This window comes from Rhinichthys klamathensis, unplaced genomic scaffold, assembly GCF_029890125.1.
Source record: "Rhinichthys klamathensis goyatoka isolate OS25496 unplaced genomic scaffold, OSU_Roscu_1.1 h1tg000579l_1, whole genome shotgun sequence".
Lineage (NCBI taxonomy): Eukaryota > Metazoa > Chordata > Actinopteri > Cypriniformes > Leuciscidae > Rhinichthys > Rhinichthys klamathensis.
Genome location: NW_026607043.1, coordinates 1,454,418 through 1,470,954, shown reverse-complemented (window position 1 = coordinate 1,470,954; position 16,537 = coordinate 1,454,418). Strand labels below are relative to the sequence as shown.

The following is a 16,537-nucleotide window of genomic DNA, read 5'->3' as shown; positions in this document are numbered from 1 at the left end:
CCAAAATTTCTGTGGCAACACATGTGAGGTATATTCCTCACACTGAACCACCAAAACTAAAGAATCAACCAAATTTTTCCTTTACAATCAACCCTTTTATAAATAATTTTTATGAATTTTATTAAGAAGTATTACATGAGCAGGGCTTATGTTGTAGTAACCGGTTACCTTCTCAAGATCAGGTTCCTCTAGTGCCAGAGCCAAACTGTTGTTGTCCATCACAGAGGACGCAGCTACGTCTAAAGGTGTGGAGCCTCTCATGGTTGGGCATGCTGGAGAGAAATAATAAGAAACAAAAGTTATATCCATATGGCCACGAGAGACAGCAGATTTTCGGATTTGCAATTACCAGCAGATGGCAGTCTTTACTTTTTTATACAGCTGCTCTGTATAACCCAATCAGTGAGTTTATATTACTGAAATTAAAAAATAAGACTACAACACTATCTATGCAGCATGAAGATATGTTAACATAAAACTGTACATCTTTGGATGCTTCACACCCTGGTTTGCAGCTTACGGCATTATCTTCATCTGCATTATCTTCATCTGATCTGATCTGTGCTGTCATTGATCTTGGAGTGATAAGGACTATAAAGGTGTGAGTGGGCTCTCAATAATGTGCTGTTATAGGAAACGACTCCTGCAGAGTCAGGTGGTCTTAGCTGCACAAGCTATTATTCACAGTCAAAACAGCGCACTGTGCAGTGTTGCCAGATCTTGCTAGAAAAACAAGTAACCTGGTCTGACAAAACAAGCCTGAAATAAATGAGTTGCTGCACCAACATAAGCAGCGGTTTTGTTTTTGGGGAGGTGTTTATGGATCAAGGAGAATTGCCTGTTACATTGATGTGATTTATTACAGCATAAACTTGCATAAAACTTTTATTCAGCAAGGACATTCAATTGAGCAAAAATGGCAGTAACGTCATTTATAAAGCTACAAAAAAATTCTATTTAATATAAATGCTGTTCTTTTGAACTTTCTGACCCATGAATCCTGAAAAAAATTTATCCTGTTTTCCACTAAATATTAAGCAGCACAACTTCAATATTGCTAATAGAAAACGACACGTTCTCTTTCAGTCAGTCACGTTTGACGTTACGTCCTTCAGGGAACGAGGGTTACATATGAAACCAATAAGTTTTTCGAGGACCAAATCAGCATAGAATTATTGTTGAAGGATCGTGTGGCACTGAAGACTGGAGTAATGGCTGCTGAAATTTTGTTTTGCCATCACAGGAATAAATTAAATTAAAATAGAAAACAGTTCAATTGTAACACTTTTTACTTTATTTTTGATCAAATAAATGCAGCCTTGGTGAGCATAAGAGGCTTTCAAGAACATAAAAAAATCGTACTGACCCCAGCCTTTATAATGGTAGTATAATTTAAAATACAATTAATTGAAAAGATAATTTATTACTTATATCCTTTTACAAAAAATAACGTTTCCTATGTACAACTGGCAATCTTAATAATTTACACATCATGGGAGTAGGGGATAGGCTGAGAAAGGCTAAAAAACAGGAGGCAAGGACAAACAAAAAGTACAATGATTAATAATAATACACAGACTGTGGCTCAAAGCACAGGTGGAGATATTTGTTAATTGCTATTAGTGGCCTTTATTGTGCTATGCAGCACAATAGCAACTACCCCATTTTTAGGGGGTAAGTAACAAACATTTGGTACTCTCCTTTGAGTTGTGGCCCTATGCAGTACAGTATATGTCATTTTTGCGCCCCTCAGAAAACTCAAATATGTGACTATTTCTAAAATAAAAAAATAAAAAACAGCCCAAAGTAATTTCAATAAGTGGACATGGCAACACAGACACTGTGAGTCAGCCCTGCCTGACCTGCATCCCTAAAGAACTATGTGTTGTGTGTGTGTGTGTGTGTGTGTGTGTGTGTGTGTGTGTGTGTGTGTGTGTGTGTGTGTGTGTGTGTGTGTGTGTGTGTGTGTGTGTGTGTGTGTGTGTGTGTGTGTGTGATTACCCAGCCCCACGCTGCTGTTCTCCAGGAGGTAGCTCAGGTGGTCAAACATAGACTTCTGGTTCTGACGGCTGATGCGACAGAAGTAGCACAGAAAGCGACAACAGCTGGCCACCATCTTGGGGAAGGCAATCTCCTGAGAGTTAAAAACAGCATTCGTTTTACTTCTGCTCTGATGGAGATCATTTCCTTCACACTTTAAATTAATCTTTCATCTTTTTTGCGTGCATGTCCTCACGTGGTGGCTAAACGTGTGTAATGTAACATACTCAAGATATCGAAAGAAGCCCCTGAGACAGCTAAACCAGACTGAAATATGAGACGTGAGGCTCCACCGTGAATACAAGCAAATATGTTTTGTACTTCGTCTGAGCAGGGAATATGGTCACCCTAAATGCCTGGAACCCATGTCCCTTTGCATGAGGCCTCTTTAATGAGGCTGCCAAGCAGAAATGAGAGACACTGGGGCAATGTCATATCTGGCATAGTCAGTGGTATTAATTCACACCCCAGACTCCCGACAAACCCCAAAAAGATCTGGCATGAGAAGCAACCTATTCCTCTCTTCTTGTCTTAGCTTTCGCCCTATTGCCACACTTAAGCATAAGAAGGTATTAAGCTGTTAGACACAAGGCACCATAGGTACTGTATTTGCCGATGTACTACTGTTATCGTGATATCGTGTTTAGTTTAGTCTGGCTGAGAGGGTTTTGGTCTGGACACAGTGGCCAAGTGTCCAACTGAGTCAAGGGATCTTATTAATATCATAAAAAAGCAGTATTATCTAAAGACTATATTCTTGTTTTTAATCATTTGATAAAATGGACAGAAGAAACTTGTTAAGTATGTGCATTACAGCCATCAGAATATAACACATCACATCACATCAACAGAACATAATCAGAGCATCCCACCCCAGAAAAAGCACTTTTGGTGCAGTATTACAAAAAAATAAAAAAATAATAGTACCTTATTCTTGTCTCCACCCAGCACATTGACCATGACTTCCATTACTGTCTCGTGCATGCCAAGAACACGCATCAGATTTGGATGCTGGTAAAACACTTTGTTGTTCATGATGTCCCTGAATGCAAGAATAAGATAAAACATTTATAGGATGTAGCTGTACAATGCAGAGATGTTTTGATATTAAAATTCTGGCCAATGCAATAAGGTGGATATTAAAATGATGCACTATTTTGTCTAAATTAATTGAAAATAAAATACTTTTAAATACAATTAAATTTATAATAAAACATTTAAATAAATAAATGTAAAGTAAAACAGTAAAAACTAGAATCAATCATTTAAAATTTTAAATTGAATTTAGGCATCAAAATACTATAATGTACAGAATGGAAAATTGATATTCATTTTGAGATTTGCTTAAGATTACATTTAACAGTGTTCATAATTAGATTTTTTTAATTAACTTTAAATGAGCATTAGATGAGCGTTACATTAAATCTTAATGTAAAACTATGGCAAATGATTATGCACAATTAAATGTCCAACATTGGCCGATGTCGACCAATCTCTTAATATCAACTGATAACTAGTATGTAACAAAAATATTGTGCATCTTCAGTAGATTGTAAACCTCATAAAGACTGGAAGATGAAAATTTACCCCAGGCCGTCAATCATGAGCTGGCCCTCCTCTTCGCCCATGCGGACGCTGAGTAGTGAACGGATCTGGCCCAGTGAGGCCAGCAGGTTGATCGCGTCCGCTACAGACTTGGCACTGATGGTGTAGCTCTTCCTCAAAGCTCTGAGCAGCTCACCGACGCCATCATACTGCCTCCTCAAAAGGCTGAACATGCTGCGAACCAGTGCCGGGTCTAGGATTTTGCACTCCTGAGCCCAGCTGACCATAGTCTGAGATATCAGCTCCTTCAGGTTGGCTGGAGAAGACAAAAGCAGAGGAAGAAAAAAAGATATTTGAATTTGTTTAGGATTCTGTATCTTTTGGTATGTTTTCCCCCTCTGTTGCTTTTAATTAGATCTCTGTAATGTGAAGCACTAAATATGGATTAATGCTATAATTGGTGAACTGGTATATTGTATTATATTGCATATAGTATAATACTAATAAATTAGTGAGGGTGAATAGTAACTGTGTTACTGATATTAAATTATCAGGTTTCAGACCTCTGCTCTAGTCATGCTTATGGTGGCCATACGTCTGGATTTTGGCCGGACAGTTCGGATTTTAAGCCCCCTGTCTGACGTCCGGCACAGCCTCAAGCACTCATTTGTCCTCCTTTTTGGAGTTGTGCTGAATCGGCCTAAAAAAAACCCTGCCCTAGAATCTTTATTGGGACGCAGCAGCAAAGCATCTAATGCCGTAAGATCTCTGGTCAAACAAATGATTGGCTGAAAGCGTTGTCAAATAAATATCTGATAAATCATTAGTTAAAAACGTAAACAAGCCTCCACGTGCTGGCTACGTCATATCATAACGTTAACACGCCGAAACACCAGACCTCTTTAATCCGGAATGGACAAAAGAGCACGAATTTATATCAAGTGCTGTTGTCGGCTGAGCTGCTGCAGGGGGTGAACTTCTTTGTTAAGAACTGAAATGTGTATTTATTTATTTTTCACATTCATCATTTGTTTATTTATGTATTTCTTTTATTTCCAGAAGTCCAGAAATGTTATGTTTTCAGGCACTGTGCACTTTGCAAGACAGGTTCATCTCAGTAGTCAGTTTTTGAAACAGACATCACAATGTCTTGAATAGCCTAAATACAAATACTGTGAACAAACACTTTTTTGCCTCTTCTGTTACACATAGGTCTACATCAAGATACATCGTAGATCAAATTGTCTGGCAATGAATAGTGTAGGCTATTTCAGAATCACTGTATCATGACACCATCGATATGATGGACAAAATTGTATTGTAGTTGCGAGTACACCAGAGTCCTATGCAATTACTCTTGCCTCACTAAATGCCGCAAAGTGTCCTCCTTTTTGGTGTTATGGAAAGGGCCACCCTAGTCATGCTTAATGTGTTAGGACCATTAATGTATGTCATTACATCTATTAATATTTTCTATTCACATATTTCCCTCGTATGCTGTTCTTAGAATAGCTGCTCTAATCACCTACTCTTCTCATCAAGAGAGAGTGCAGCACTGGCGCTTTTTATCCAGCATCAGCAAATTACATCCATTTTAATATTATCTACCTGTCCACCCATCGCTGGTAACATGATTCAAGCCTATGTTAATATTCTTGCCATCTTAATGCCCTTTTATGCTTACTTGCAGCTCAGTACTGACTGCATTTCATTCTGTAGGCTATATAACAAATACAAAGTAGAAATACATTTCTAATCAGATAAGATTTTGCTGACCTTTTGGATATATACAACATTATCTTCCATATCTTCCTTTTGATCTACTACTTTGAGAGTCCAGCTAAGCTTTAAGCACATTCTGTACAAGTTAAACAATGTAAATGCTTTGCTTAACAAGTTGCCTAGAAGTTATTATTTTTCATTAGAAATGTTTGCATACTTTGGTTTAGAATGTTCTGGCCCTCAGGAGAGTCTTTGTAACCAGATAAAGCAGAACAAAAGGCATAAAAAACAGTAAGAAATAAAATATGTTAGAAGAATTTGTTTTTGACAACAGCCTTACTAGGAGCAGCCTGCTCTTGCTCAGTTGGTTCTTCCTCAGTTTTTTGAGGACGACCTTTAATCTTGTATACCAGGGACATCAGGCGGCCTTTAAGAGATGTGTCTTGCTCCTCCTCCTCCTCTTCCATAGGGATGCCTGCATATATACACAAAGATGAACACCTTATCATCCAACTACAGTAGTACAAAGTAAAGCACTATATAAATGCCTCATTCATTCACTTTGTCTGCATGTTCCAATTATTTGAGCTGCAACTGGCATTTCACGGCATTAGGGTTGAATTAATAATGTCTTTATGAATTTGAATTGTGTTGGAACAGGTTGTAGATTTGTAATTTAAACTTGAATTCAAGGAAGTAGAATTAAAATGGAAACTTCACAAGCTCATATAAAGTAGAATTTGAAATTGATTTGACCTTTCAACACTTATAAAGAGAGAATTATGGGGTGAGAATGGAGGCGGACAATGGAAAGAATGGATAAATACAAACCACAATGTAGTCGAAGGTCATCATGGAAGCCTTGAAGTTCCTCTTGAAGCTCCTCGGGGCAGGTGCAATCATCACCAGCGCTGAAGTTCAACAGCATGTTTATCTGCAATGAAAAGTTATATGCTGCTTCAGGAAAAAAGCATCACTTCACCACAGCAAAAACTGAGAAGTAATTCTCAGAGAAGTCTTATTTTTTTAATATGATGGATCATGAAATATAGATTTCATGTGCCTAACCTTTCACAGAAATTATGTAACATTCTAATGGAAATCAGCTGTATCTGTAGGAAACCTTTCTGTTGCCCTGGTTACAGAGACAGACAAGTTTATTTCCAACATGAGCTTATGATGGGTTGCAGGCTAAAGTACAGAGGGGTTTCTCAGTCAGTAGATGTGTGTATTTTAAACAGGGTGAACGGTTCTGCCAAGCAGTCCTAATCAGTGTCTCTGAGACTAATGGAGTGGGTGCAGAAGATGCATCTTCTCAGTGACCGAAACAGAAGTGTTATTAAAAAAAGAAAGCAAGAATAATTTTGGAAAACGTCCATTCTGAATCAATCTTTGAGCTGTCCTAAGCGCAAATCAAAAGAAAATAAAGTCAAGACCTTGGCACTGGTTTATTTGCACAACAAATTCAAATAAAAGGCAAAAATCTGTTCTGATGTCAAGGTGTTTGTTTTCTAGTTCCCATCCAAAAGAATGTAGTTGCATTCAGAAATTAGAAGAAACATGATGACAGCAGTAGGAACATTCCATCTACAACCCAGTGTTACTTGTCATTAGTTTTGTATAATAACAACAAATACCGTATATTTGGAATTACATGACAAAGGAAGTGAAGTGAAACACATTGAGCGAAACATGCTGCATGTGATGAAGACATCGGAGATGGTCTGAAGTCTGTCATTAAAGTGTCATTAATTAAAAGTCATTAAAGGACTTTGGACATTCTGAGCTTTATAAAGAATGTGGCTCTGTGTGGGTTACCTGCTCTTGGGGAGGTGAGCGGAACTCTCTAGTCTTTTTGGCCGTGACAGCAGCTGACATGTTGAAGGCTTGCATCAACTCGTTGTAGCGGAACTTCTGATTGTACTGCAGCTTGGATACAAAATCATCTGAGAAGGCCACGATAGCCTCAATGCGCTGCTTCAGCTCACAGTCACAGAAATAGTGCAGTAGCTCACACATCTGCATGATAAACAAACAGAACCCACTTCATTTGAATGCATATATCTTATAGTTACTTTAGAAGAGTAACAGAGAGTTGAGGTTAAAAGCCTGAAAAATGTGTTAGAGAGTAAAATCGTCCATATACTCAAACTCATATACTTCAAACTCACTATACTTGTTTATTTTTTGTGTCAGGGAATCGTGGTAGTCAGACTGGTAACTCAAATGTTGCTGGTTCGATTCTCAGTACCGGCAGGAAATGACTGAGCAAGGCGCCAAACCCCCAATCGCTCCCAAGGCGCCACAGCAAAAATGGCTGCCCACTGTGTCCACCCACGGCTCCGGGTGTTTGCAGTGTGTATGTTCACTACTCCTAATGTGTGTGCACTAACTTGGATGGGTAAATGCAGAGGACAAATTCCAACTATGGGTTACCACGTCACTATGTCTCTAAATGCACAAGAATCATGTAAACTTCTGTAAAGCATTAATCTGATAATTCAGGGTGATATTATATACAGACAAAAGTTAAAGAAACACTTTTAGAAAAGTGTTATTCTAGTATTATTCATATACTTGTCACGAGTGGGTGCACAAAGTAGGAGTATAAACAGTTTAAAAAATAAACAGAAAATACTATTATAATATTGAATAATATTTTGAATTATCTTTTATTTTCCGTATTAATTTTAATTTAAGTTTTAGTAATTTTGTTATGTGCTTTTGTGATTTTTTTTAGGTTTTCTTTTTAAAATATTTCTATATAGCTTTATTTAATTTTTATTTAAAGGTACAATATGTATGATTTTTCGCCAGCAGGGGTAACTAACCTCTTACAATAACAAAGGCGTATATCGATGACGCAAAGCATTAAGCGGAATTATGGATCTTGTCGTCAAGCTGATGGATCTTTTATGGATGAGTGAATACAGTGATGTTTTTAACATGACTGTGGTGTGAAGCAGGGCGCGATTGCTAATGAGAGACGTAAGTTATACCAGCGCCACACGCAACGCGAGTCCCGCGGATATAAAGGAATAAGGACATTTCATTCTACCGAACTACACGCAAGTGCTGAATTAATACTCACACAGGTCAGTTTATTAGACGAATGAAACTTGAGGTAACGCAGCGCTGTTTCACTTGCTCTAACAGTTACACTATCAAACTAAACGGCATTTGAGTGTGTTGAATGTTGTTAGTTAGGTTGTTTGTCGACTGTATGAGACTAGCAGTAAGCTAGATCAACATTAGAATAACATACAGATCATATTCTAAGATTTCATCATGTTGAACTAAATAACATTGAATAGTTTTATTTACATTTGCTCACCTGTCTAATAAAGTGCATGCAACACTCGCGTCTCTGTCAAGTCGAAGTTAGTCGCGGACGTGGAGCTCTCGGCATCTCGAAAGATTTTGAATTTCGTTTTAGTCCTCTTTTTGTCTCAAAGTCTGCTTGCCATGGTCCATAATGTTTGAACAAAACAACAACAGCGTGAGTGTCCTGCTAGGCATAACCCAGTTGTCCACATCTGTCGCCATGGCGACTATGGCAGTACGAGCAGAAACCGAGGGTAACGCGGATATGACGCCCTTGACTGGCGGCGACTCACCCCTGCTGACACGTCCCGTTTCCTTGGTTAAAATCGCAATTTTCTCACGATTTACAAATAGTTGGAAACATTGGGGATATTGTAAGTAATCAACTAAACAAGATATATAACATTAGCCTAGTGGTTTTTGGATATTTTACTGCAAAAATCCTACATATTGTACCTTTAATTTTTTGTAATTTTAGTAAAAAAAAAAAAAAGTTCATCCAATACTTATATTTAGTTTTATTTCCGAAAATGACTTTTAATCGTTTTAGTTAACAATAACAACAATTTTGAGAAGATTTTATTTACTTTTTTATTTTATATTTATTTAGTTAGTTAATTTTACTTTTACTTATACTATTTTGGATTTATCTTTTGATATATTTTAAAGCGTTAGTTCACCCAAAAATGAAAATTCTGTCAGTAATTACTCACCCTCATGTTGTTCCAACCCCGTAAGACTTTCGTTCATCTTCGGAACACAAATTAAGATATTTTTGATGAAATCTGAGAGCTGTCTCACTTCTTCATAGGCTTCTATGTAATTTCATTCTGCCGGCCCAGAAAAGTTAGAATCGTTAAAATAGTCCAAGTGACTACAGTGGCTCAACCGACAAGTTTATCAAGCGACGAGAATACTTTTTGTGCGCAAACCCCCCCCAAAAAACCCACTTTATTCAACTATAGATTTTCTTCTGTGTGGGCCTCTGAGTGAGTTCATGAGAGCGCCACGACGCATGCGCGAGAACTGAGAAGATGACGCTCACGATCATTTGATGGGAAAGCGTGAAAGGCAAGCCATTAATTTTCCGGCATTGGTAAGATACTTTTACGATTTCTCGTTGGTTTCTCAGGATTCGGACATCCAGGAAATGCACACTTTAGAACTTTAAACACTACATCGAGACCCATCTGCGTTATCTTCTCAGTTCTCGTGCATGCGTCGTGGCGCTCTCGTAAAAAACATCTTAATTTGTGTTCTGAAGATGAACGAAAGTCTTACGGGGTTGGAACAACATGAGGGTGAGTAATTACTGACAGAATTTTCATTTGTGGGTGAACTAACCCTTTAAGGAAAATTAATAGTTATATATAATAGTTTTAATCAATAAATAAATTAAATATTAAATAATGATTAAATATCTATCCAAAATTATTAGTATGTCAAGAGCAAGAATATTCCAATACCATTAAAAATCAAGGTTTACCATAGTATGGGATTAATAAGAAAATGATGTGCATGGCAACCGACAGGTCATCATGAACAAGACAAGTCATTCACCTGGCGTTTGACCGATTCAGGCAAGCTCTTCTCCAGAAGACCTTTGGGAAGCTGCTTGGCCTCTTTACTCTCTTCCTCTCCCGCCTCCACAGCCTTCTCTTCATTACTGGTGGCCTCCTCTTTCTCGGCTCCTTGTTCTGCAACTGCTGTCTGTTTCTCCTCCTCCTTACCGTCCCCAAACACACTGGGGTCGATGAGGAGCAGAATGATTCTCACCTCCTCGCTGGTCAACGCCCCCATTATCAGCAGTGTGCCAATCAACTTGAGAATCGGAACAAACTGATACTCGACGCTTCCGCCCACAGGATCTCGAATGTGGGTGCCTCCGCCCTGCACAGCTTCCGTCAGCATACTGATGGCTTTCTCCTTCAGGATACCCAGAGGGATCTGGGGGCTGAAGAGAGGCTGATCACGCTTGGTGGTAATGAAACACGGAGGGGAGAAGTTGAGGCGAGTGGTAAGTGAGGTGCTCAGGCCCACTCCAGGAAGAGAGTGACGCTTTGAGTCGTCAGGGAAGAGGCGGATGCTCCTTGTCTCCTCCGTCACTGGGATTATAAACTCGTTGTTCATCATTAGATGGGCCTCTTTGGCTGTCTCCAGGTGAATGCTAATGAGGACATTGTAAAAGCCTTCACGTAGCTGACCAGTCAGGTATTGGTTATCAATGGTGTACAGGAGCTGCGATTGGTCGAGATGGCTGCAGAGGGCGTGAGCTACGCGAGTGTTGCCCAGGGCACAAAGGGCGCAAAAAAGCATTAAAGTGTGATAGTGGAACTGCCGTAGACCTTCATTTTCGGACAGCTCCATGATGTCGATACACCTATGGTGGGGGAAACAGGAAGAGGTTTAAGATCATCCAACTCAGTTGGAATTTGAGTAAGGAGCCAAATGAGCACTTAAGGGGTTTTATTTCAATGAAAGGTCACATTCCCAGGATCACAAAGTTGCCAATGTGTAAAACTGAGTGCATGAGTAATGCATCACCTGTTCTCCTCTGGGATATGCACGCCCATCATCTGCAGGGGCTCCAGACATTGCACCACCCAGCCATGCCTCTCACTCACACGGGCCGTCTCCACCGACAGGAAGGTATTGGGCATTCTGCTCCACAGCACGGACACAATTGTCTGGACATCCAGCCGAGGAGGACACTGGGGCTCCGGGGTTTTTTGTAAACTCTTGAAGATGGCTGAAGACAGGGGCATTGCATCCTGTGTGACAATTGATGCAGATGTCAGTGAATTACAAATATGTGTGACAGAGGAACTTGAGTACATTAGTAGTATAGACTTACTGGGATTTTTGGAAACTCAAACTGGAAGAGGTTGGGACTCGTGGGTTGAACAAACACAGCAGGGAAGAGCTTAGTGTTAGGCTCAACCTAAGAAGGCAGAAAGCATATGAAGTCCATTATGATTATAGTTTACTTGCTCTACTTGGACAAGCAAGTGTTGCGCACTACTTGGTTTGCGCTACTTTTAATTTAAATCCAGTCTGCTCAGACATTATACAGCCTTTACATAATTGCTAATGTGAGTCTGATTCAAAATCAGAGCCTGAGGCAAACTAAGACTAGACTGAGCACAGAGCTTCCTTAATGTTATATTGCAATAGCCTTTACTAGCTCTCTGGAAAGTCTCACTTTCAACCCAACTGACGTTCCAAATGCTTAACCCTGTAAAGTCTGACATATAAAATAATAGTCAGTTTAAAAAAAAAAAAATCTATGGAACAGTTTATTGAACCTTTAGACGAAATGTTCAGGAAAAAAGTTTGTGTTGAGTTTTATATTTGATTCATCATGCTTTTATGTCCCATATAGTATTATATAGTGAGAATATGGAGCTCATACTCGAGGAGGAAATAAATACCTCAATTTTATTCAGAGGCCCAAACTGAGCAAAAATATGCAATTTAGTGCAGAGAATGTGATTTCGGATGCAGCCATTTTGTAAACCAGTTGGTGTATGTGCCATTATTGTGCTAGGATAGCTCTGCACATTGTGACATCTCATTGGTCCAAAATAACTGTACAATAAACATCAAATATCACCAAATTGCCTGGGACTGAGCCCCTGAAAAGCACTGTCATTTGCAATTTTAATAGATCTATTTAAATAAATATAAATAAAGTTTATTTTTTCTGTATCTTTTACGGTATACCTCTTAGTTGATCACTTATTCTATTATCTTTTCTAGCAAACCTTTATAGCAGCATTAATAGTGAAAATAAAAATCCTGAAAATGTGAATTTAATTATTGAATTATTTACTCTTGTAGTGAGCTTTGCATTATAATATTGCATTACAATACTAAGCTCTGTATGTTATTTACGTCTAGCGACATCCCTGTGTCCTATTTTGTTAAAGGTTCGAAGTTGAGATTACCTGGTATGCGTTAGGCAGCTCTCTGCCATTGGCAGTGAATGAGACCAGGCCTGAGGCAAGATCTATGGAGCAGCCAATCTCCAGATCAGTGTTACTACGGCCTGTGGAGTTGCTGACAATGTCGCCAGCACAGACCATGTAACAGTTACTTCTCCTCACACTGAATTAAGAGAGATGACAAAAAGACAACAATGAGGACATTCTGAGAAAATTTCTGGGCTATTAATATATGTTGGAGAGGTGTGAAAATAACTGTGAAAAAGGAACAGCAGTCTGAATTGATGGGGTTTCTTTTGGTGTTTATTAGGCTAATGAGAACCAGTCTTTTGAACTGACCTCTCATGAACACGTCCCCGCTCGTCTCCCAGTGTTACTGTGACAGTGCGAACTGTGTTGAGGCTGAATTGTTTGCTGTAGTAATGGTAGTCTGGTGTTACCCAGCCCACCCAAACTGATGATGGATCTTGTCCGGCAAACACTCTCACAGAGTAGAAGTACTAAAGCACAAGCACATGGACATCAAAAGTCAAATAAGAACAATAATAAGGTTCTTTTATTATTCTCAAATGTAATGGATTAGTGGGCTGCAATGCAAGTACTGTACTTGAGTATAATATATATATATATATATTTTTTTTTTACCTTTGTAATGCTGCCATAATCAATCTTGCCTCCATCGTCCTTCTTGGCTCTTTGGGCATCAGCAATCCCCTCGTTGATATCAGTGATCTTGCGAGGGCCAGAGTGGAAATCAACAGGCATGCTCAGACGACAACAGACCATGTCGTCATTGCTGGTCTGGGTGCCAAATGTCTTGTGTGTCACCTTTAGACATGGAGGTGTGTCCACAGACCCATCTATTCTAGTAACCTAAACACAAAGGGATGCCAATTAAAGAACCCATCCCAGTGTTTTCCAAGACAGTCCTGGGGTATAATCCACAAGTTCAACATCATTCTATACCTCAATATGTGGGTGCTCCTCTGGCACATTCACAAATGTTGGCAGGCGTTTGCTGAACCACATGGTGACCTCTCGATTCATGTTGACCGCAAAGGGTTCAAAGCCCTCCTGAAGGCCACACATAGTGTAGTACTTAAAAGTATTAGCATCTTTCCCCAAGTTCATGCGACCAATTTGGGAAAGACCCAGGCTGCACACTGGAATGAACCCTAGGGGTGACAAAGGTCAGTTTGTATCAACATTTTCAAGGTTGGACTGAAAACTGATGACCAGTCACTTAAATTAATGCCATGTTCTATTACTTTCATTTTGACCATGCAACTTTTTAAGTAATATAATATATGTTACAGGTTTTGTTTTTATGAAGATTATTGTCTGTTTACCATCTTCAGTTTCAAAGTCAGCAAAGCAGAGCTCAGAGCCCTTGTTGGTGATTAAGAGCTCTCCATTCAGGGTGAATATCATAGATTTGTCCTCCATGTTGATCATGCAGCCCACCACATCTCCTTTATTCCATGACCGCCCAAAGAAATGACTGCCCATATGCACCCGGCGGCCCTAGCAGCAATTTTTTGGATTAGATCAAAACCATTAAAATCATGTATCATTATTGACTAATACATTATTAGCAAACATTGTTTGTTTATTTTGTGATCGGATTAAAGATAGTATTGTATGTAGATTCATGAGAAAATTCTTCTGATGACAGTATCAGATAATCACCCTGTAGCCATCAAAGATGAAGGCTTGGTCATCTAGTCCCAGTTCCTTATCAGGTCTGCATCCAGGCCGTGCCCAGCCCACCCGCATGTCACCTCCAGTGAGCGCCTCAAACTCAAAATACCACTTCCCTGTCTTCACAGCGTAGGTCTTCTCCACGCGGAAGACACGGATGGATTCAACACCCTCCTCTCCATGGTGAGAAGCTAAAGAATTTGTGAAATAATTTATTGCATATTTATAAAATAAAGAATACAGACATAAACAAATTTGTTGGTACCCTTACATCTCATTGAAAATATGCTTCATTCCTCTGAAAAACTGAGTAAATTAAAAGGAATTATCTCATGTATATCTGCATGTCTGCTTTGGTATGTCATAGAGTAATGCAAATAAAGTGTGTTACAATTCCTGTCTTGTTTTGAGCGCTTTTATTTTGAAGTGTATTTTCTTGATTCCATTGTTCCTAGTGTTCACCTCCTCTGTTTAGTTCCTGTTTACTTAGTTTCCAAAGTCACCCTTGTTAGTTTCCATAGATATCCATTACCCACACCTGTTCCTTGTTTGCCTCTTGTTATCCTGTGTATTTATATCCTTGTGCCTGGATTTACTCTGGTGTTGTTAGTTAATAAACATTTTAGTTGCAATTGGATCCTATTCTTCATCTTTCTCAAAATACCCCGCATTACAGTGAGAAGATTTTTGTTTATTCTACACAGATATTCTAAAATTGTCCGGACAGATTTGTTGGAACCCCTAGGAAAGAAATATAAATAATTGTATTATAGTGATGATTTAAACTAACTGTTTTGCTTAATTAGTATCACACATGACTCAATCTTGTAATCAGTCATTCAGCCTATTTAAATGGAGAAATTATTCAATCTGCTGTTTAGTATCATTGTGTGCACCATACTGAACGTGGACCAGAGAATGCAAAAGAATAGAGTTGTCTGATGAGATCTGAAAGAAAATCACAGACAAGCATGCATCTCCAAGCAACTTGATGTTCCTGTGACTGCAGATGCAAATATTGTAAAGAAGTTTAGGGTCCATCATGGGACAGTAGCCAACCTCCTGGACACAGCCACAAGGGGAAAATCAACCCTAGATTAAACAGAAGGATAGTGCAAATGGTAGTCAAAGAGCCAAGGAAAACTTTCAAAGATATTTCAAGGTCAGGGTACATCAGTGTCTGATCACACCATCCGCCACTTTTTGAGCAACAGAAGCAAACTGAAGCTTTTTGGCAAAGCACATCATATCTATGTTCACAGACGGAAATTAACAGAAGAGGCTGCTTTCCTGCATCTGGCACAGGGTGCCTTGAATCTGTGCAGGCCACAATGAAGTCTAAACACAATCAAGGCATTCTGGAGTGAAATGTACTGGCAAGCATCAGAAAGCTCTGTCTCAGTCACAGCCCATGGGTCCTCCAACAGGATAATGACTCAAAACATACAGCTAAAGCACTCAAGAATGGCTGAGAACAAAATACTGGACTGTTTTAAGTGGCCTTCTATGAGCCCTGAATTGAATCCCAACAGACATCTATGGAAATAGATACAGTCTGGAGAAGGCACCCATTAAACCTGAGACAGCTGAAGCAGTTTGCTCATGAAGAGTGTGCATAAGTAGTGCATATATATATATATATATGAGAGAGAGAGAGAGAGAGAGAGAGAGAGAGAGAGAGAGAGAGAGAGAGAGAGAGAGAGAGAGAGAGAGAGAGAGAGAGAGTGCATTAAAACTCACACTCTTGATCAGGTGGATCAATGAAATATCCATATCCAACCAGAGTACGGATGGCCTCACGAAGACTGTCTCTGTTCGATTTCTTAGTGCGTTCATCTAATAAAGCATATGGCACCAACCGTGGATTACGACGGTTTTTCAAATCCTTTGAATAAAATGCAAAAGACATGATTGTACACAACTTTATGGGGTAAAAATGGTTCATTTTACTTTTAATCATTCTTAATGGGTTTGTTTGTCAATGCGCTTAAGACAACTTCATATCTAATGAATAATAAAAAGGAATTTTTTACCTGCTGAATACCATAGGTCCATCCTTGTTTGATGCGATCTTTGGCCCAAACATTATGAGCGTTTTCAGCAAGTTTATCAACTAGAACCTCTTGACCAGGTGTCAGTTTCACTTCAGAAAGGTCTAGTGGTGTAGGTTTATAACCATTTGCCATCATGTAGCTTTAAATTAATTAGGATACAAATGGGAAAAGAATTAAAGCATAAACAAGAAAAATATTCAACAATAT

At 39.0% G+C, this 16,537-nt stretch overlaps 1 protein-coding gene across 3 annotated transcripts in view; it reads right to left on the bottom strand.

Moving 5' to 3' along the window:
• ryr3 (ryanodine receptor 3) overlaps window positions 1-16,537 on the bottom strand; it is an 89,555-nt gene that overhangs the window by 29,077 nt on the left and 43,941 nt on the right. For all 3 annotated transcript variants that reach the window (XM_056240127.1, XM_056240128.1, XM_056240129.1), the window contains 18 exons: window positions 16,310-16,469; window positions 16,017-16,161; window positions 14,265-14,467; window positions 13,925-14,099; window positions 13,542-13,750; window positions 13,221-13,448; window positions 12,915-13,075; window positions 12,579-12,738; window positions 11,486-11,572; window positions 11,176-11,402; window positions 10,192-11,011; window positions 7,126-7,326; window positions 6,139-6,241; window positions 5,648-5,782; window positions 3,628-3,901; window positions 2,968-3,082; window positions 2,002-2,134; window positions 169-272 (listed from right to left, as the gene is read on the bottom strand). In XM_056240127.1, the coding sequence (XP_056096102.1) occupies window positions 169-272; window positions 2,002-2,134; window positions 2,968-3,082; window positions 3,628-3,901; window positions 5,648-5,782; window positions 6,139-6,241; window positions 7,126-7,326; window positions 10,192-11,011; window positions 11,176-11,402; window positions 11,486-11,572; window positions 12,579-12,738; window positions 12,915-13,075; window positions 13,221-13,448; window positions 13,542-13,750; window positions 13,925-14,099; window positions 14,265-14,467; window positions 16,017-16,161; window positions 16,310-16,469 (3,640 nt within the window). The remainder of the gene's footprint in view (window positions 1-168; window positions 273-2,001; window positions 2,135-2,967; window positions 3,083-3,627; window positions 3,902-5,647; window positions 5,783-6,138; window positions 6,242-7,125; window positions 7,327-10,191; window positions 11,012-11,175; window positions 11,403-11,485; window positions 11,573-12,578; window positions 12,739-12,914; window positions 13,076-13,220; window positions 13,449-13,541; window positions 13,751-13,924; window positions 14,100-14,264; window positions 14,468-16,016; window positions 16,162-16,309; window positions 16,470-16,537) is intronic.